The sequence below is a fragment of the Choloepus didactylus genome, chromosome 24, assembly GCF_015220235.1.
Source record: "Choloepus didactylus isolate mChoDid1 chromosome 24, mChoDid1.pri, whole genome shotgun sequence".
Taxonomy (NCBI): domain Eukaryota; kingdom Metazoa; phylum Chordata; class Mammalia; order Pilosa; family Megalonychidae; genus Choloepus; species Choloepus didactylus.
Window position 1 is genome coordinate 9,229,576 of NC_051330.1, and position 21,808 is coordinate 9,251,383.

A 21,808-nucleotide genomic window follows, 5' to 3' on the forward strand; every position below is an offset into this window, starting at 1 on the left:
TGTAAATAACCAACTCTCATGAGACCCTGCTGAAACTCTGGTGTCTGTTGTCACACCCTATGAACCTACATAAGGTTTTATAAGCCACCCCCTTGGCAGTTCCCACTCTCTTTTCTTTCATGCAGTTCACTCTCCATGGCTGGCCATAACCGTGAGACCATCATCTCCTGTCAGTAAGTCTCAAACTCATGTCCACTTCTGTGCCTGGTGCGTTCCTTGGTCTTCAGGCTCAGCTGGGTTGGAACAGCTTTCCCAGGAAGGGAAGATGATTCCCACGGACCTCACACAGAAAGGAAGGAAACCAGGATTAGAACTTTTCCAAGGTCCATTTGCAGAAGATGCCATTCGGAGTGTTGTCTGACCCAGGAGCAGTGCCCCTTCCTCTTTCTCTAGACATTATCCCCAACCCCGGGACTCTGAACAACCAACCCCACCACCACCACGGATGAATTGGACAATAGGACTCAACTATGACTCAACCTGAGTCCAATCTCATTTTTCATTTCTTAAGAATCTGAATTTGGGACTGTCCAAAGAATGGGGCAGTCTTTGGTTAAGGGTGAGATTGAAAAAACCTGTGCCTTGTGGCTCAGGAACCACCATAGTGATGGTTTCAATTGAGTCAGGTCCAGTCTAACCAAGGTTGATCCTGGTGACTCTGTCAATAGGCCCTAACCTCAAACTTACTGGGTCGGTGCTAAAAGAGAAAGTCCAAACTTGCTTCTGTCACCAGCATCTAGGGTCATACTCAGCAAGAAGCAAGAGCTCCATTTCTTTCCCTTTGGAGCACAAACAAGCCAGTCAATCTCTCCTCAAGAGGCTGAAAAGAAGTTGAAGTTAACATATCCATCCAGGAGGCAGGTCCACTGGAGGAGCAGCAGGAGGACATGCCAGAAAGTTCAGCTGCCACTCTTGAGCTGACTATTCTTAGCACAGATCAAAGGTTTTCTCTCTGCCCAGGAGCTAAAACACAGTGGGCGTGTAGGACAAGATAAGGTGAGCAGAATTCATCTTGCATAAAAGGCCACAGAGAGCCCCTGGGCCACTGCAGAACTTCCGCAGAAAGAATCCTTGGACGGGTAAGTTGGAAATGTCTGTGAGGAGAAAAGGTGTTTCTGGAGGAGCCAGAACTGGCCCAGTCTGCTAACACTTCACACAATGTGCATCTTTTAAAGACATCATCTGTTTGTGGTAAGGGCAGGTTTTTCAGGCTCCATGACTGGACCTTGGGCAGATGGAGGGAGTTGCCAGAAAGAGTACGTGGGGGTGAGGCTGAGACTTAGTTCATGTTGGGCTGGTGCAGTTTTCCTCAGTCTAGCCTGACCAACAGCTGCCAGGTGCAAAAACAGCTGTGAAGCCCCTCCAGTCTGAAGCAGAGCCTCTCCTGTGCAGACAGAGGGATTGGGGCTTGTGCAGAGGGTCTGCTTGTGCTGTAGACAGCTCACTCCACCTCAGTACTTACTCCTTGAAACTCCTGTTAGAGGACATAAGGATTTTTTATTCCTTAGTTAGAGATAAGCTTAAAAAATGCCTCTGAGAAGACAAAAGATTAACTCCAGGGAATGTTGAAGTACATGATTGTCCTCTTCTTATTCCTGAGAAAGAGACTTGAAAGACTTGATAGTCTTTACTAAAGATTTATACATAAATGCATGTTTGATGTCAAACCTGAACAATTAAGGAAATTAATTTTACGCAGGCCACAGCAATAGAGAAAGCTCCCCAGATCTGAAGATCAGAGCATCTCAGAATGGTGGTTTTGCCATAAACTTTATAGGGAGAAGACAAATTACAGGTAGATGGTGAGTTAGAGTTGGGGTTGCTTTACAGTCAAGGAACCTCTCTGAGAGCTGGACAGGAAAGTTTAGCTCTGTGTCTAGCTAGTTTCAGAGGGAACAAACAATTCTAACCTCGTCTAATCATTGATGAGACCAAGAATGGGGGGTTGGAGGGTCTGTGTCTGGCCTTGTCAGTAAGTTCAAGAAAAATGGGAAAGGTCTGTGTTGGGCCTTGCCATGGCCTTACGTGAACTGTGAGAAAGAGCGGTCAGTGCATCTTATCTAAGTCATACAGCAGAGGGTTGAGTTCCCTGCAGTAAGAACTTTCATGCAGCACAAAAGGGGGTGGGGGTTGGAAAACAAGAGGCTGATAGCATTCCATAATTGCCATTTTCCAGGAGCACAGGACTTAGGTGAAGTTCAATATTGTCAGTGAAAAACAACATATATCTCTGTAAATGTTCAAGAGTGGTGGGTGATTGTCAGATGATTTTCTTGCTTTCTGAATCCTAGGTAGAAGTGTGGATTCCATATACAAAAGAAGGGTGGGTGACATGGAAGTAGGTTGTAGGTACATCTGAAAATACCCCTTAAATATGCTTACTCGTTTAATCCCCTCCATTACCCATCAGCTAGAAAGGCTTTGTGGTACTTGCCCAAAAGGTATGAGACACTTTCTCTCATTTGGGTAGAGTCTGTAGTTCAACCTTTTAACAAAGTTCAAGCACATTCTACTAAATCCAACAAATATTTACTGAATGCTAAGTGTACACACACACACACACACACACACACACACACCTTGATTTTCATTCTTTAATGGTGACTCTGATGAGTAAGACTAAGTAAGAGAGACACCTTATAATGTTGAAATAGAAATTATAACTGATTAATTGCTGAAAGAGTATGGTCAAACAAAAGATAGCAAGAAGACAGTAATCTGCAAAACTCTCAAAGATATATTGACTCTTCAGGGCTTGGGCATATCAGTAAATAATGTTAAAAAGTCAGAATCTCACAGAATGTTAAATCCCAAGAGTTAAGGTTTCTCTCATTTGGGTAGAGTCTGTATTTCAACATTATAATGACGCTCAAGCACATTCTACTAAATCCAACAAATATTTACTGAATACTAAGTACAAACGAGGTGCTACAGAAAGGGGCCTATTAAATCCAAGGACTCCTTGTTGCTAATTCATGTGTCTTCACAACTTCATCATGTCGGACGGCCTTACAGAATCAATCTTAGGCTCTCTTCAAAGCATCACAGATGGGAGCCAGACGTCTAGGGAGGGGCACTGACATTCTCAAACCACTAATAAATCTTCTACTACATCACAGGAAAAAAATTATTTATATATGCATCTCCTTAATATTGCATAGCATTTTCTTCTGTGGCTCATGAGCATAAAAGTTCTGTTTGCTCCCTGGGGACTATCTAGCCCAGTGGATGATGCAGAGCAGGTATTCAATAAATAGCTGTTGAATAAATGGATATTCAACTCTTAAAAAATAAATGCTGCAGGGATGAACAATTTTAAAACATCAGGGTTGAGGAAGGGGTCAGGGGAAGAAAGAGAGCAAAACGTTGAGGGGGTGACGAGAAGAAAGGCTAGAAATGTGAAGTGCTGTCTTCATTATATTTCAGAAAATAGAGCTCATGTTTTCCAGTTTTAGTCTGCATGGCAGCCTTTTTGGTGGCCCCTGGGGAGACCCCGTTGAATGTCATATCATTAACTGAACACATAGGATAAGAAAAAATACAGCGGGGATATTAGGGATTACTTTAAAAAATACAGTTTTGCTGGTAGTGTTCATGCAAAGCCCGTTTTTCCCAAAAAAGCACAGGCTCAGTGTTCAGGGTCCAGACACTGTCTACAATTCAGAAGGCCAACTGACATACACTGGTTTGTTGCCAAATCTTGGGCATTTTAGGACATTCAACATAGATCTCTGCTATAGTTCTATACCATCAGAGCCCTCTTTGCACAAACGGAAAGTTATCCCGGCCTTGGGAATGCTAGACATCTGATTTGCAGCAAACTGAATCTACACCCTGGAGACAGCAGAACTCTTAGTCTCCCTTGTAACTCATAATCCTTTCCGGTTCTCAAAACACATCATCAGCTTCATTTGAGGAAGAGTTATCTCCATCCACTTCCTTCCCACTGTCTTTTGTGGCTCTGTAGAAGAGGTGCCCGTTGACCAAATTGGATGACCAGGTGTAGTTACCTGCCCAAAGGGAGAGCAGCTGGTGGGTGATACTCTAGAACAGAGAGCAATATCCAATCATGCTGGACCTGCCCTGCATCGAGAACAGTGACAAAATGCGGAATTTGGGGCTGAGGGAGGGGGGCCCATCTTATTATCGTTTCATATCTCTATGGGGCCAGGGGCAGAGTAGAACTTGGGAACTGTTTGTTGAATGCAGGGTAACTGCCTGCACAACTCACTGCCAGGGCTCATCTGGGGTCCCAACCATACTTCTTGTTTCCCTGCACATAAACAGGAGAGTCTGTGAGTGATCACCAACTCAGAGGGGGAGGGAGACTGAGAATAAAGGACAGTGCAGTGTGCTAACAGTTGTATTACCCACTAGCACCAGAAAGACTGGGGGCAATCTGCTAGCATGGCAGTGGCAGGGGAGAACAGGGGACGTTGAAACTCAAAGTAACAGTCTAGAAATGTCTAACTAGGTCCCTAGTTATAGTGGCAGTGTTTCTGGTGACAGCCTTTTGGCTCATGTGCTCCTTGCACTGGTTTTGTAAACCATTGGGGGGGGGGTGGGAGGGAGTGTGCATAAAAGAAGCGTAAGGGTGGAAGAAAAACCTGAGGGAAAATCATGCAGAAGATAAAAACAAAATACAGCTCGATGATAAAAATAAACTGCCTAGAAATAAGTTTGTGTTTTAGTTTAATTTTTAGGGTTCTTTGTAAGAAAAGTTCTTTATAAAAAGTATGTTTTCCTTTAAAAATCTTTAAGCTTTTTAAAATTAGATGTCCTTTGTTAAAATAAATGGGAATAGTACATAGTTGCATCAAATAAAAAGTGAGCTTCCTTGCTCTTTAAAAATCTTTATTCTTTTTAAAATTAGATGTTCTTTGTTATAAAAATGGGAACGGTACAGAAGTGCATCAATTAAGAGGTGAGCTTTCTTGCTCCCTTTCTCCTACCAATTCTATTGCATAGATAAGAATTTGGTGTCTGTATACTTTGGGGATTCACTGTATGTACATGTGTTTATATGCAGTTTTGTTAATATTCATATACACACACACAGAGATATACATAATTACTCATTAAAATGAGCTCAGACTATTTTTCTTGTTCTTAAACAAAGCAATAATTTTTAATATGTCTTTATCAAATATTCTCACTTAATCACATCGTCTATTTTTCCAGTCTATCTTTCAACAATTGGCCAGAAAATCCTGCCCAAAGGGAATTAAGTAATTCTGCCCCAAGCTGCTGTTGAGAGACCTATAAATCACAAACAAGGCTTGCCACTTGCTAAAGCAAAACTGAGCGTTGCACAATGCTTTCCCGGTGTCCCAGTTAAAGAGCCAGTCCTCCTCCTGGCGACTGAAAGCAAACCAGGGAAACCTGCCTCAGTGTTCCGAGACGCGCCAAGAAGCCATTAGGGACTGGATCTTCAGAAGGCCTCAAATTAGGTAAAATCTCTTTAGAACGGTGCTCCTTAGTTTGGGGACAATGTTCAAATTGTCTGGATGTTTGTGTGGAGGCAGCAATGGCACATTATCTTTGGAGAATTACCCATGTAATTTAACATCTCTGTGGCTTTGCTCAGACAGATGAAATAACTAATTAAAAATTATCTATATAGTTCTAGCATCTTCACTGCTTTCCATCACTCATCTAGGTGTCGTAGGCAATATACGTGTTTGGCTCTGAATTGTCCAAATTTCAGTGCCAGGTTCCTTGGCTACCTATAGCGCTCTGCTGGCTTCTATTCAATCAAGAGTTCTGCTTGTCCCAATTTGCTGGGGCTCATTAAAATGGTCTTGTGAGCTGCAGAACTGGTATGTTCAGGATCTGCTGATAGACAGTCTGTTTAGATTGGCACTCCCAGATCTGAGCAGCTGTATTTCTGGCTGGGTGGTGTTCTGCCGTGTTTGTGAAGAAGAGGGGTATAAGTCTGTGTGTACCGATTGTCACCAGCCTTCCCCTATATTCTGTCATATTACCTGTTTTATTTTTGGAATAGCACTTACCATCATCTGAATTTGTTTGGTTTCTCAATTTGCTCAGTTGTTTATTGTCTGTTTCCTCCACTACAATTAAATGCCTGCAAGAACGGGGGAGCTTGGTCGTCACATCAGTGGGGTATCCCCAGAACCTAAGATAGTGCAGACACCCAATAAACATCTGAGAACCGGTTGTAGAAAGCTACAGCAGCAGAAGGTTAAGTGGAGAGGGAAAAGGAGCCATGCATTTAAGAAACCCAATGGTATTTATCTGTGTATGTGCATCTTCTAAGCCAGGATATTCTGTAAGGCCTCTTCGGTATGAAAGCAGAGCTGGCAACAGATTTTCTGGATCTCGTGACCCATTCGCCTTTGCTAAACTGATAGGAAGAGTGAAAGAAATATTCGAAGTGATGAACTACAGGCCTAGGAGATTCTACCACTTGGTGGTGTGAAAGGAGGAATTCCTTGTCTTATCAGATGTCATCAGTAAAGAGGACTCTGGGATTCCTTAGAAAAGATTAGGCTGAGCAGTGAAGTCTCCCAAAGGTCCCACATGCCAATAAGTGATAAGACCCCCTTAGGGCAAGGAAGATAATAAATCTCAGGACATGGAAAGCATTTTCAAAGTTGACTTGGAGACCTTACATGATTCGAGATATATCATGACGATGAAAGAATCAGGAGGCTGAGGCTCTGTAAAATCTTTGACTTTTTTTCTGGGCCCCCTTGAGTGGAGATTGCCTTGATGAGGGTTTCTGTGCTCTCTGATAAGTAATGGAAATTAGCTGAATGGGTCTAACAAAGTCAGGGTATCAGAAATTGGTTCTCTTGTTCTCTTGGCTGAGGAAAAGGGCTGTATCCTGGTGAAATGTCCCCACCCCACCCCACCTCCACTCAGGAGGGGGCCCCTCTAGCCGGGGTTCAAGAATTTCATAGCTGTTCATCTTATTATGGGCCTAGAAGTCTTCTCTGTTCTCTCCAAGGTATTTGGTGATTTGGAATATTTGCTTAGAGAAAACACATCACAGACCATAGTTGTGTTAATATAAATTGCTTTTCCTATTTTTTTTTTTAACAAAGCACCACATACATTTATTTCCAAAGTGGGAGATTCTTAAATTAGACAATAATCTTCTCCACTTCCTCTATTTTTCATCTTTGTGTAGATTTTTTAAATACGTGATTAATGATACAGACAAAGCTGAATTTACTCGATGCTGCTTTTAATAACAAAGATGTCAGATGTAAATGTCAAGAAAATTGACATTAATTTGCTTCCACGAGTACTTTCTTTAAAAGAGCAAACCATTGATTAGTCTTCCTTTAAATTAAGAGCAATCTTTAGCTTCTTAGCAGGAAGCTTAATGATTTTTAAAATGCGATTATATAGCACTTATAGCCCATCAATCCTTTAGTGAATCCAATGGTAGCAAGACAGTGACATCTAGTGGCCTCAAAGTCCCTTATGTTGTTGAATGTCCTGTGGTTCTCTAGAATATTCGTTCTTTCAGCTACATGCCAAGCACTGTATCATCCATTTTAATATCCAGTAAGTGATCCTTAGATTCAAGCAGATCTGCAAGATCATCTCTTTGCTCAAGTTGATGTGGTGTAGATGTTAATTTTAAGGAGTGAAATTATTGTTGATATAATTTGAGTCATTTATACCTAATCTCTTTACCATTTGGAGAATAGCCCTGGCTCAGTTTCCGTATTCCAGGAAACACTCAACTAATGGCACTGAAACTTTCAGAATCAAGCCATCTTTGAGGCTTTTAGTCTCCTGTCCCAATTACATATCTACAGGAATGCAGTCTCTGTTTGAGTAAGTTAGATGATGACAGAATCTGGATAAGATAAGAGCATCCCTTTAATTAGGAAGAAACCTCTGGGTGACTATATCTAAAAATTGCCCCAGTCATGCTAACAATTTGGGAGTGGTGCTAGTACATATCTCCTTTGAGAAGCATTTTGTCCTGCTATAGAGCCAAGGCAGATTGTAAAAGACAGTGTTCATAAAATTAGAAATAAAATTCCTCCTTCATAGGAAAGGAAAGAACTGGAAGGAAAAAATAAAAAAAGCAAACCTGCTAAAAGCAACTATTTCAGTAGAGAATTCTGGACTAGAAGGACAGTGAGAGGGACAGAGATAATATATGACTTAGAAAGAAATAATAGGCATCAAAGGTTTTTGTGTTTTGTGTTTTTGTTTTTGTTTTTGCTTTTGCATGAGCACAAAGCTCCTTACAAGATGAAGATTGACTATGGAAAGAGTTGGACGTAGTAGTTACTGGATGTTCTTCAGAACCAATTAGCAAATCTTAGAAGATAGTTTTGCTAAGTTTAGCAACCAAGGAAGAAGGGACAAAGGATAGCAGAAGAAAGCATCAAATCTAGCTTCTAATATAAAATAAGAGTAATTTGTGGGTAGTTATAGACAGGCCAGAATTGAAGTAAGTTAAAGCATTAACTGAAAAAAAAAGAAGTTTTAAAGCCAAAGTTCATTAATTGATAAGCTTAATGTGAAAAAGTTCATCTTATGCTAGGAATTCTATTTCTTTAAATATTGCTCCAACTGGTATTTTCTCCCAAAGTAAATGTCATCTTGAAAGTCAATTAACATTCACTGGTGACTTACAGGTGTCAGAGATTGTTCCAAGAGCTTTCATGTGAATTAACTTATTGAACATTTGCAAACCCCCATTTTCCAAAGGAAATTGAGATTCAGAGAATTATACGATCTATCTGAGGTTCTCCAGCTAAAAAGTAACAGGAGTAAGATTTGAACCTATAGCTCTCCTTTGCCTCCAAAGTTATGATCTTTTTTACTGGACTATGCAGCATTGCTGCTTTCATGTGTGTATAAGATGATTCATGTTTAGACAATATATTTTATTTTCATATTTCATCATTTTCATATTTTTCTTGCTTATTAGCTATGAGATTTGGGGCAAGTTGTTCAAAGCTCTAGATCTGTGCTGTCCAATTCACAAGTAGCTATTTTAATTCATTAAAATTAAGCAAATGAAAAGATGCTCAATATCATTGGACATCAGGGAAATGCAAATCAAAATCAAAATGAGATACCGCTTCCCATCCACTAAGGTGGCTATTATTTAAAATACAGAAAATAATGAGTTGACAAAGATTTGGAGAAATAGAACTTAAACATTGCCAGTGGCACTATAGAATGGTGCAGCTGCTGGGGAAGTCAATTGGGCACTTCCTCAGAAAGTTGAAAATAGAATAACCATACGATGCAGAAATCCCACTTCTTGGTATAAACCCCAAAGAACTGAAAACAGAGACTTATACACCAATGTCCATAGCAGCTTTATTCACAGTAGCCAAAAGGTGTAAACAACCCAAGTGTCCATCAACAGATGAACATATATACAGAATGTAGTATATCCGTACCGTGGAATAATATTCAGCCGTGAAAAGGAAGGAAATTCTGATATATGCTATTATATGGGTGAAACTTGACGACATCACGTTGCATGAAATAAGCCAGCCACAGAAAGACAAATATTGTATGATTTTGCTTATATGAACTACCTAAAAGAAGCAACCTTCATAGAGACAGATGGGAGTTTTTACGTTACCAGGGGCAGGGTGGGAAGGGGGTTGTAGTTCAATGTGTGAAGAGTTTCTGTTTGAAGTGATGGAAAAAATAGGGTAATAGTTATCAGCCATAGTATTGTGTAATTAATACTAATGAATTGTACACTTGACTGTTTTAATGGGGAACACTGAGTTGAATATTTATTGCCACAATAAAAAAATTTAAAAAAAAAAGGAAACTATTGCCCAGAAGATAACAAATAAGACTCCTGCAATTCAAAAGGTAAAGGCAGTAGAATGGACCTGGGCTTAAAAATTAGTAATAAAATGAATTCAGTTTCTCAGCCCCACTAGCCACATTGCAAGTACTTAATAGTTGTATGTGGCTAGAAGCTACCATGTTGGGCAGGGCAGAAAGTTCTGTTGGACGGCACTGCTCAAACCTGAAATCAGAAATCACTGAACTTTTCTGAAGCTCAGTTTCCCGTCCTTCAACGGGTCTACTAATTATAACAATAATTATTGTCACAGCATTGACACAGAATAAAATGAATTGATACATGGGAAAGTGCTTGTCAAATTGTAAAGCACTATGCTCAAATACTTTTGTTTTTAATTGTAGTGCTGTAAAATGGTATAGTCTTTGAGATACTAGGACTTTGACCCCTGGATCTTATAAACATGTCAACTGTTTTCCAGAAGTCGAACTATGTATCTTGAAGCTGACATTTATGCTTTGTTCTTTAAGACAAAGTACATTCCATGTTCTGCACCATTGACAATTTCTCTTAATATGGAAGGTACTATATGTTAAAAAATATATATACACACATACATCACACATGTATATATATCTTAAGTATTACATTTATCACTTTACTTAAAGACCATATCTAGTAGAAATTAAGAGGGAAAAAAATGCAATCACAAGCACACTGATAAAAATCCTAGTCTTTGCCACCTTACAAAGTGGCTGTAGACTATTGAGAAAGTGAATGAATAACTGCGCTCAATGTGCTTTGTGGGTGTCGGTGATAAATGAGTCCATTAACTAGCAATAGCACAAATGACTAATACACCTTAACTCAGACCAGAGAATGGGACTTCTTGGTACAGATTGCTTTCCTCTGCCTACATCTGTTTCTTTCAGGGAGCTACAAATTTACATGTTCGCTGATGGTTGACACTTTTAATCAACACAATGGCTGGAAGCATGAAGAATGTCCTTGTGGTTTCCTTTGGATTTCTACTTCTGTTTACTGCCTACGGAGGGCTGCAGAGTCTACAGGTAAGTGTATATTTGCCTGCTTACCTGAACTTCTATACTTTCCTTCCAAATCCCCAGAATCACATGAGGATGATGAACAAAGGATTTCTTTTTATCCAAAAAGTATTTCTACACCCCTTCCCATCCTCTAAGCAAGCAGTGGTTTTTGTAGACAGTCTTAAAGTTTGTAGTTCCCACTCACTTTCTAATAAGGAAGGCACAACAGCATAGCATGCGTTGACCCTCGGACAAGAAGAGTAAGGATCTTGCGTTAGTGACTTGACACAAGACTGTCTTTGACTTTGGGTGGTTAAGAGAAGACACAAGACAAGACTAATCATTGTGAACTCCAGGGTTTGACGCACTTGGCTTGGTTGTCACATGCAAGAAGGTGGAGTTAAGTTTCACTAGACTTTATAAATTCCAAGCCTGCCCTCAGCGGAGCTGAGTGTTTTGACATAGTGGTCTCTGTGTGTTTTGAAACCCTTATGGTATCCCTTCCCTTTCAGGTCTAGGAGCCCAGATGCTTAGTGACATTCTCTAAAAGGCTGTGGCTGTCAGTGGGCAGGTATGCCTCAGGGTAGACGTGACATGCCATGTCTTCCCAAGGTAGTTACATTTGCAGTCTGACCTTGAACTGTGGCATAAAACCTCTGGGGAGTTCCAAGGGAGGGTCTGGAAGAAGGCACATCTGGAGCCAGGACTCAGTCCTCACGCCCCTGGAGGCCTGGGGCGGCTGTCACATAAAGAAACTTCTCTAGGGCTTCTGATGACAAGTTTGTCCAATAAGGACAAGAATTGGACACCTACTGCATACACTGTGTCAAACCAAAAAAGAACATCCAAGGGACTCAGAGTCGAGAGTGCAGTGATAGGAAGGAAGAGATTCAAATTTTCTGTCCTCGCTGTTAGTATTCAAATATTTTGAGCCAAAGAAGTTGCCAAAGAAGCTCAAATTCAGCTTCAGATTCTTGATGACATATTTTCTGCCCTGAACCCCTATTCAATCTTGTTTCTAATGAGATTCACAGAGAATGGAATTATAACCAATAGTGATTTTAAAAAAAAGTTTCAGAAGGAAGCATGGTCTCCTTTCTTGTCATTATATTTCATAACTTTTGGAGTTGTTGCCTCCTTCAAAACTCTGTGTTATGATTTTTAAATTCTGTTGTGTATGGAACTCCGCATTTGCTGGTAATCTGGATTGAGCAGTGCTACGTGTCGTTATGTGTTAACTGGAAGAATTTACTGATGCTGTGAACCATTCGGTAACACTTTTCCTTTAAAAAATCTTGGCCTGAAGAAGGAAATCCTGGCTGGCTGTACTGTCAGTGTCAGGCAGGACAAATGATCCTTGGTTAGGAAGCTGCAAATGATGGGGAGAGTCGGAATTCTTAGGAAGCAGTTGCCGTGGATCTGCCAGCTGCTCAGCAGACTGGCTGCAAATCAGTCTCTGGGTTTGAAAGTCAGATGAGGGAGAGCCTTGGAAAAAGCCCATCATCCCTTCTCTCAGGCTGTGACTACGTGATGCCAAGTCTGCAGATGATGTAGGCAGATAACCATTGGCCTCCACGGCTCCCAGCTCAGCGGGGAGCTTACGGTGCAGGAAACACTCAGAGTGGCATATGGGGTGTGCTCCATGGCTGGGAGGGATGTAAGGGGGAGAGCGGCTGAGGCCCATGAAGTTGCTCCAATGTTCACCGCCAGGGCCTCTCTGTGTCTTCTCTGGGCTTTTGGGAGTAGGAGCACCTGCTGCTATTGGATTTTTTTTAGTCTCTTATTTATTTATTTGTATTTGAGTTTGATCCCTTCCTCCTCAAAAGACTGGTGATGTAAGAGAACCAGATCTCCAACCATGACATGATTCAAGGGGTACAGAATGCCTGCTCACCCACTCCACCCTCAGCCCCAGCCCCAACCCAACCATATTTTCCTGCCTCCTGTTCTAGAATATACAAACAGATTTGAATTGGGTTAATTGTCTGTATTAGTCAGAACCGGTGTAATGGAAAAAAAATAATAATTTAATGGCCTGGATAGAAGTGGCTTCAGGAATGGCTGATTCTAAGCAATGTTGGAGGGCTCTCTCTCTCTCTCCATTATTGGGCTCTACTTTCATCATGTTGTCTCCATTCTCCAGCCCCAAAGTGGTGGTAAGGATGACCACAAGCACCTCTTGGGCCTCCTCCTACCAGCTCAGCAAGTTCAGCAGTAAGGCAGGGCCCTGAACCCACAAGTTCCAGCCCTGGTCCGGCTTAGCTTGTGTGTGTTCCCCAAGACGGTCATCCACACTCATTTCCCCCCAACAGCAACCTCTGTCCTCTTAAGCTCTTTGGCTACTAATCCCCTACTTAACATTTATGCCTCAACTTAGATGTCCCTTCTTCTACCCTTTTGCTCACACCCTTGAACCAAAGTCTGGGAGAGGCACCCACCTTTGTACTCTCTGTGTTGTGGCATTTAACACATTAGTTTGTACTTGCCTGTCCGTTTTTCTACCAACCTCCATCAGTCTGTGAGCTCCAGGACGGCAAGGAATGTAACTACCTAGCCCATCACCATACACCTAGTGTCTGAGGCAGTGTTGGATGCAGAGAAACAGCTCAGTGGATCTTTGATGAATGAAAACAGCAGCCATGCATGTTAATCTCCTGCTTAAAACTCTCCAGTGACTCTCCATGGGTCTACAGATTCACCCCAGTTTCCTGGGATGGAGTATGAGGTGCTTCATGTCCAGTTCTGGCTGGATCTCCAGCCTCATCTCACTAAAAGTTCTCAACAGCTCTGGCCAAAGCAACTAAATGTTCCACAGTCTCTCATCTCAGGATGGGATCTATGTGACGAATTCCCCAAAACCCTCTTTCTCCCATCACCTCCCACCTCCTGCCTTTCCCCCAATTGCCTTTTCATCCTCAGACCTCCTTTAGCCTTCGTTCCCTTTAGAAAGCCTTCCCGACTCCACTGGGCTGGCTAGCAGACCCCCTCTTAGGGGCTCCTTGGAAGCCTCTGTTCATTTGTCACGTAGGACTCAGCACACCGGAATGCAGTTGTCTGTTTCCTTGCTTTACTGACACACTATAAACATTTTGTACATCTGTAAGATCTTTGAGGGTAGTGGCTGTTTTAATTTATTTTTCTATCCATAGAACCTAGCCCTGAGCCTCTTGTGGTCAGTGCTTAATAACTTCTCTGTGAATAAGTTGAATAAATGTCATAATTGTTTTTGCAAATGGCTTACTAAAGTCAACATACACACATGCTTGTCTTTATATATGTATTTTGCAGGTTGACTCCTAACATGTATAAGTACAGGTGTTTGAACATGGTTATTCACACAGAAAAAGACTTCTGCTTTTAAAACTTGGTTCCCACTTGGGATGTCAAAATCTGCCTTCCTTTTCCACAGTTTGCATTTAAACTCAATTGCAAGTGACAAATACACCTTGCTGATTTGCAGCAGTTCTGTGGGTGGGAAAGAAATTCCAGTATGGAGAAACGCTGCAAGCTTTTCATTACTATACAAAGAGGCAAGCTAGTTATTTAATACATGAGTAGTTAACACATGAGTATTAAAAAAAGTAAAAGCTCAGGCTTAACTGAGTTTCCTACTCCACTCTTACTAGAGTTATAAACAGCAATTCCCAGAATAACCCCAAATTAAGAGGATAGTGTTTAATTTCCACCTTCCAACCAGAATTCAGAATTTTTATGGGACTAGCCATTCTTCCTTTCAATTTTCATTAATCAACAAATATTATTAAGTACCTGCTTTGGGCAAGGCATTGGGGAGACTGAAAAGAGCAAAATATTTTCCTTGCCTTCAAGGCAATTATAATCCAGTTGGGGTAATGTAGAGGATAACTGGGTAAAACCATAGACTTCAGGGGACTGGTAGAGAGAGAAATTCTAAAAGAAAATCAAGAGGTCTCCATGTCCCAGAGTGGTCAGAAAGGGCCTTGGAGAAGACACAACCCTTGACCTGTGCCTTGAAGAATGGGAGAGAGAAGATAAGGAGGACAGGGCCTGGTGAAGGGTAGGGAGCAGGCTTCATAGGGGAAAGGCTGAGAGAAAAGCCTGGAGCATTTGGAACCGTGCTGAGTAAGAAATCAGTTTAAAGATTTTGGATTTTACATGGTGGAAAGGGAATGATGAGTGAAAGGAGGGTTCTACGAAGTACAATCTGGCAGCACTGTGCAGGATCTTCTGGTACAAAACCTTGTCTTGTCCGGGATACCAGGTAGGAAGGAATTTTAATAGCTCAGGCATTAAACGTACTGACGTTGGAATCATAGAGACTTGGGTTGGAGGTCCAATTCTCTCACTAACTATGTGTTTGACTATAAAAAAAAATGCTTAATGTCTCCTTCATCTTTAACATGGAAATAATGATACCTGCATCTTAGTCATAAAAGGGCAGTGACCGTAAACTCCTTTATTTCAGTGTCTGGTACACTGTTGATACTCAATAAATGTTGGTTATACACGATGCGAGCTCTAATTTCCTCAAGGGAAGGAACCCTGTCACTGTCAGAGTCATTTTGTTTCCTCTGACTTCTAGCCCTTTGGCTGAAGCACAAAGTTCCTCTAACAATATTGAGCAAAGTTGGGGCCAAAGGAAAAAGAAATGGGAGGGCTATCAGGAAAGAAGAACTAGCTGTATTTGTGAATGGAATGTACTGGTTCTTCTCTGACTGTAAAAGCCCAATGTCCACACTGATTGCACTTACCAATCTGATTCTGCTTGACTTCTTGGGCCTTTTGGTTATTTCTTACCCAAGCTGGGCTAGGCACTCAATTGCAAAATAAGAAAAATACAAATGTGAATTTTCATCTACAGTGTTTAACAGACGTGCCCTTGGCCTCTGTTGATTGAATCTCCCATCTGCAGGGGCCTCTTAACATTTTTTATCATGTACGGAGGCAGAAACCACCACAAAGCACAGGGTTTCCTGGCCCATTAGAGTGCTCATCCACTTCCAGTCCCCATGCATTTTAAGAGGTTTTATGCTTTCCTTCCCCCTAACATTCAGAAGCAATTGACTCACTTTACTCAGGATTTAAATGCAGTTTCCTCACTCCACCCTTTCCATCCAGTTGAATAAGAGGTCATCTGCTTGGGGAAGCTGCTGGTTTTCAGAGACCTAGAGTGGCCTTGAGAAAAGTGAACCAAAGAATGCCAGCAATGCCTTCTCTATCCTTCTCCCTGTGGCTGACGGGGGCCGGTTTGTGTCTCCAGAGCAGTCTGTACAGCGAGGAAGGCCTGGGTGTGACGGCCCTCAGCACCCTCTATGGAGGCATCCTCCTGTCCTCCATGTTCCTCCCGCCGATTCTCATAAAGAAATTGGGCTGCAAGTGGACCATCACCATCTCCATGTGCTGCTACGTGACCTTCTACCTGGGCAACTTCTATGCCAGCTGGTACGATACTCTTCACCTTCACAGGTGGTGGTGGTGATGGTGGTTACATTGGGTTAGCTACTTGGGAATCTTCAATTTGCACATGCTTTATGGTCACGCGTGATTATTGCCTGATGCTCCCATTTCAAAAACATGCTCTACTTGAAACTCCTCTCTTAGTTTCCATGACAGGACACTGTCTTGACTTTCTTCCCGTTTTTTCCAACTAGGACGTCTGTCTTCTGTGCTGACCCTAGTTCTTCCTCCTGATTCACAGTGATGGCCTTTCTGCTGGGGTCTGCCTTTGGCATTTAGCTTCATGCATTTAGCTTCCTTATTGAGAACATGACTGGTTCTCAATAAGGAAGAGGAGAATCTAAGATATTATGGTGAATCTCAAGGGAACTTAGCCAGAGCATGAATACTGTGATAAGAAAGTGTTCCCTTATTCCTATTATAGAAAATCTCAGCAGCAGAGTTTGGTATACCTGGAGGTCAGGTTCAGCCCAAGGAGCCAGTGCTGTGACTTGAGGCCTCCTGATCATCTTGGTGAAAATGGATGCCTCGGGGACCAAACTTGAAATGTTGAAAGGTTCCACGTTTATGAAACATCTCTTCGAAACACTTGGTTGTAACCCAGGATATGCTGATTATGACTGCGTAGGTTATCAAAAAATACAACTTCAACAACAGCTTCCGACACCAACTGCAAAAACTGCGGTAGCTCAATCTGGAGTTAGGCCAGACCCCACAGGTTCAGGGTCATCCTTCAGGTTCAAGGACCCAGACTGCCCACAGTTCTGACCAACTGGCTGCCAATTTGGGAGTCTTTACCCCCCACCTTGGGTTTGAGAATTTGCTATATTGACTCAGAACTCACTGAAAGTGCCATCCTTATGATTATAGCTTTATTATAGAAATAAGAAGCCTAGAGGTAAGGTGCATAGGAGAAATGGGAGGATCTCAGCTGCAAGCTTCCATGTGCTCTCCACATGGACTCAGAAGGTGTCACCCTCTGGCACAGCAGCTGTGTACCTTCTCAATCTTGGAAGCTCATCAGAGCTCCCGGAGTCTGGGTGCCTAAAGGGTCTCATTACGCAGACGTGATTGACAGAATCAGTGTTCACACTGTTGATTCTACCTGTAGATCCTCTTCTTTGAGAAGTCAGGGAAGATAGGCTGATGCAATGGCTCAAAGCCCAACCTCCCAGTCACCTGGTTGGGTTTCTGGTGGAGCCAGGACTCCCTCCCCTAAAACTGCAGGTGTAGTTGGCCCCTCCCTGTCATCTCATTAGCATATGAACTCTCAGGTGTGGTCTTAGGCCCACCAGGAAGAACAAAAGACTCTCCTATCACAGGAAATTCCAAGGTTTGCTTTGGAAACCTTTGTCATAGAGGACAAAGATCAGCCAGAGTTTTCATTGTACTGCAGGCTGCTTTACAAACTTATTTTCTACAGAATCCTGATGGAAGGGGGCAAAACAATTCATATAATTTTTTAATGTAAAGCTGTTAAAAATACCCAGAAACCACCTAGCCTTATCTGTAATCATTAGCTAGCTGTTTATAGTTCATTTGACTACAAAGAAACTTCACTGGCATTGAATTTTGCTGTTGCCAATGAACCTGACCTAGAAAAGACAGCTTCTGCTCATTCATCTGAATCTAATGATGAACCCAATAATCCAACCAATCATAAACATGATGCTTATGATGGGCTGTGCGTGGGGTTTCCTTCTCTCCTAAGTGGAAGAATGCATAGGAAAATACGCATCATCATTTTAAAGAAGTAATTGCATTTTATCTTGCAGGTACACTTTGATCCCCACATCCATATTGCTGGGGCTTGGAGGTGCCCCTCTGTGGTCTGCTCAGTGCACGTACCTGACAATTCTGGGAAACAAACATGCAGCGAAGGCAGGGAAACTTGGCAAAGATGTGGTTAGCCAGTACTTTGGCATCTTCTTTCTCATATTTCAGTCATCTGGTGTGTGGGGCAATTTGATTTCATCTCTGGTGTTTGGCCAGACTCCCACACAAGGTAAGAGAAAAACGAGCAAGTAATTGTCTCAGAGTGGAGCAGGGCCATGGAGGGAGGGTAACTGATTCGACTTAAGGATGTGTCTGTAGCCTATCATTTGAACAGGTGAGCAAGGTTTTTAAACACATGGCTGTGCTAAAGAGTGCTTGATTCCAGGGCTCTTTCCTGGGAAAATCTGGGTGGATCTGTGGATTCATCTTTTTCCCCCGTGTGCCCAGTGATGGCATGGCCCCTCCACAGCCAACACTGAAGAACGTCTGCATAGGAACACGGTGGAGAAACTCAGGGCCATCACCAGTGCGATTTATGTTCATTGAGCCATTATTGTCCTTTTTAGATGGTCTAAGAATTGGTTTGACTGATTTGTTTTCCCACTGAATTGATCCACCAACCAGTTTTTAAAATGTTACACTTAAGATCACTCATCCCTTGACTCATTGAACATTTGATGGGCTGATGTCTGAACACATCTGTGTTTACCTGACCTTGCCCAGACATGGGTATAAAACATGCATCTATTTTATGCTTTCATCAAGTGATGTCTATGCTAAGAATTTAAACCAAGGGCAGAGGAAATAAATTGCTTCAGTTCTACAAGACGCCTTTCCCATTGGGGCGAAAAATCCTAACTCTCCTGTTACTATTTTTATTATTTAATTATTATTTGTTATTATTTTCATCTCTTCATTTTAGCCATCCCTCTTGCTATCCCATGTAAAATCCCACCTTTGAGAACGCTTTGTGGCCAAAACTCTTCTTCCCTTTTTCCTCATGTGATTTCATCACTTGCTAAGTGCATCTGAAGAAGGAAAAGCCAAAGGGATATAGATATTTATAGCTATATCTATACTAAATATTTATATCTATATATACATCTACATCTATATTTATATCTAAATTTTTACATATATAATATAAATTTTTACTTTTTCCTCATTATTACTGTCAATGTCAGCAACAATGCCACAGAAATTGGGATTAAAGATCAGTATCTATAAAATTACTATAGAGTAATGAAGTAAAGACAAGTGAGCTTTAAGTGATCACACGGAATTTGAAGGCCAGAAGTCTTTTGAGAGCATTGCAGGATTGCTCACCCTTTTTATGTCTCTGGCCTTTAGGATGCCTTTTCATTTTATATTCTGCATATCTCGCCAGCCAAGATTTTGTAATATGAAGACAACAAAACACTGGATACTCTTTCTTTTATGACATTTTGGCCCACTCTCCAGAGATTCTAACACGTTTCTGACTAAGAATCATTGATGATTCAAGTTTCTTTTAATGCATAAGGAAACTAAGCATTCAGAAAAGTTATTAAATAGCCTGCCCAAGGTAGTGAAACTGGGTGTAGATAAACCAGAAAAAGAACTCCTCATTCCTGGCAGCCATTCTAATGTACTTTCTTTCTTTATGATTGTTTGTTTCCTAGGCTGCTTTAAGCAAATACCATGAAATGGTTTGGCTTGAACAATGGGAATTGATTAGCTTACAGTTGTGAGGCCAAGAAAATGTCCAAGTCAAAGCATTATTGAGGCATGTTTTCTTCCTGAAGACCAGCTGCCAGTGATCCTGGGCTCCTCTGCCACATGGCAAGGCACATGGCAGCATCTGCTGGTTTCTCCATTCTCTTCCAAGATTTGTTGCATCCGGCCTCTTGCTTCCATGGCTTTCTTCTCTCTTTGTCTCAATTTCATTCTCTTACAAGGGACTCCAGTAATAGGATTAAGACCCATCCTGATTGAGGTGGGCCACACCTTAACTGAAATAGCCTCATCAAAAGGTCCTACTTTCAATGGGTTCACATCCACAGGAAGGGATTAATTTTAAGAACATGTTTTTCTAGGGGACATATAGCTTCAAACCACCACAATGATTAATTTTGAAAGTTGAAAATTTTCAGTTATGTCAGGAAAATATATGACAAGTAACTGACACTTATTCCACATTTATTTTTTGAATTTTTTGCAGTAAACTACTTGTATTCAACACCTCCTGGGGTAGAGTGTCTTAAAATCAAGAAAACTGGCATGATCCTAAGAGTAAATACATCATGAGATACTTGGGCAAGCACACCCATGCCTTGTCACATTGACTTACTGGGATGTCTTGCCCTCAGAACATTCACCCCTTCTTCACATTGCTCTCATGACTCAATATCCAGGTCTCACCTGTTTGCTTTTGACTTCATAGAGCCAATCCCAGAGGAGCAGCTCATGAACTGTGGGGCCAGTGACTGTCTGATGGCTACCACGTCCACTAACAGCACTCAGCGCCCATCCAAGGAGTTAATCTACATCCTCCTGGGCATCTACACTGGTATGTGCATCCATAAAACCCAGGCACAAGAAGTCCTGAGCAAAGCAAATCCCTTACCTCTTTCCTGGGTTGAAACAGACCATTTCCCTCAAAGTATAAATAATCATTCTTCATCTGTTTGGGTTGGACTGTACTCAAGTATTTTCATATGCAATAAAATGCAGGAGACCCAGTACTGGTCTAATAAAATTTTCTATAACAATGAAAATGTATAGCTGCACAATCCAATATGGTAGCCATTGGACACATGTGGCTAGATAAATTAAATTTAAATGAATTCTTAAAAAGTGCAGCTCCTCAGTCATACTAGCTACCTTTCATGTGCTCAGAAGCCACTTGTCACTGGTGACATGTTACATGGTGCAAGGTAGACCATGACATTGGTGGGCTATTTGTGTTTGAACTATTTGCAGGTGACCCTGAAAGTCCATACTGTCTATAAATTGTCATTTTTCTGAGGAACATATTTGAATGGCTCCTGCTGAAAGTCTAGTGTGGGGGAATTGGTCTCCCCCACACTCTATCATTCTTATATCAATGGAGCCCCATGGTTCTCAGTTCCTGGTTGTCACTATAGCTGAAGGTACACAAATGTTGGATGTTCATGGAAAAAAAAAAAGATTACCCAAAGGAACTTGATTGGCTTAATGATTGTTATCCTGAGAAGTTCGTTTTAATGGCAGAATTTGTATCAAAAATTTTGTAAATAACCCCTCTTGCACCATAGATTTTTACAACTTAATTGAAGGGAATATTTTTGGGAATTTTTTTTTTTTAACATATGGAAGGAATTTAAATGTTTTCATGTCATTCCAGAATTTTGGAATTCATAAAGGTCTTGGAATATATCCTTCTTAAATATCAAGCATCTGATATATGTCAGATTTAGTGGAACTCAGTCCAGCATTCTACTGGGGATCATAGGTCAGAAAAGTCAGCATGAATTGCTAAGAGTTTTGTCTTCATGGTGAGATCAATACTTGGGTCTCTCTCGAAGTCACCTCTCAGTCAGGGGTACCAGGTGAATATTGAAAGAGCTGCTTAAACCTGACAAAGCATGTCTAGCATGAACTAATGTGTGCCAAGCAATATGGCAGGCCTTACATCACCTAGAAACTAATAAGACAAGAGCCTTGACTTCAGTAAGCTTAGAGGCTAGTGAAGGAAACAGAGACACACTAAACTAACAAAATTTGATATAACTGTTTTGAACAACATTCCCAGGTGACCTGT

At 41.5% G+C, this 21,808-nt stretch overlaps 1 protein-coding gene across 2 annotated transcripts in view; it reads left to right on the forward strand.

Annotated features, from left to right (window-relative positions):
- Positions 1-1,002: 1,002 nt before the first annotated feature.
- The window catches only part of UNC93A (unc-93 homolog A), a 66,583-nt gene continuing 45,777 nt past the window's right edge, over positions 1,003-21,808 (forward strand). Inside the window, exons 1-6 of one of the 2 annotated variants that reach the window (XM_037817707.1) lie at positions 1,004-1,191; positions 5,182-5,450; positions 10,702-10,839; positions 16,055-16,236; positions 18,027-18,256; positions 20,450-20,575. In XM_037817707.1, the coding sequence (XP_037673635.1) occupies positions 10,753-10,839; positions 16,055-16,236; positions 18,027-18,256; positions 20,450-20,575 (625 nt within the window). In that variant the 5' untranslated portion in view covers positions 1,004-1,191; positions 5,182-5,450; positions 10,702-10,752. Of the gene's footprint in view, positions 1,192-5,181; positions 5,451-10,701; positions 10,840-16,054; positions 16,237-18,026; positions 18,257-20,449; positions 20,576-21,808 lie in introns of both variants that reach the window. The other variant, XM_037817708.1, reaches the window with a different exon arrangement.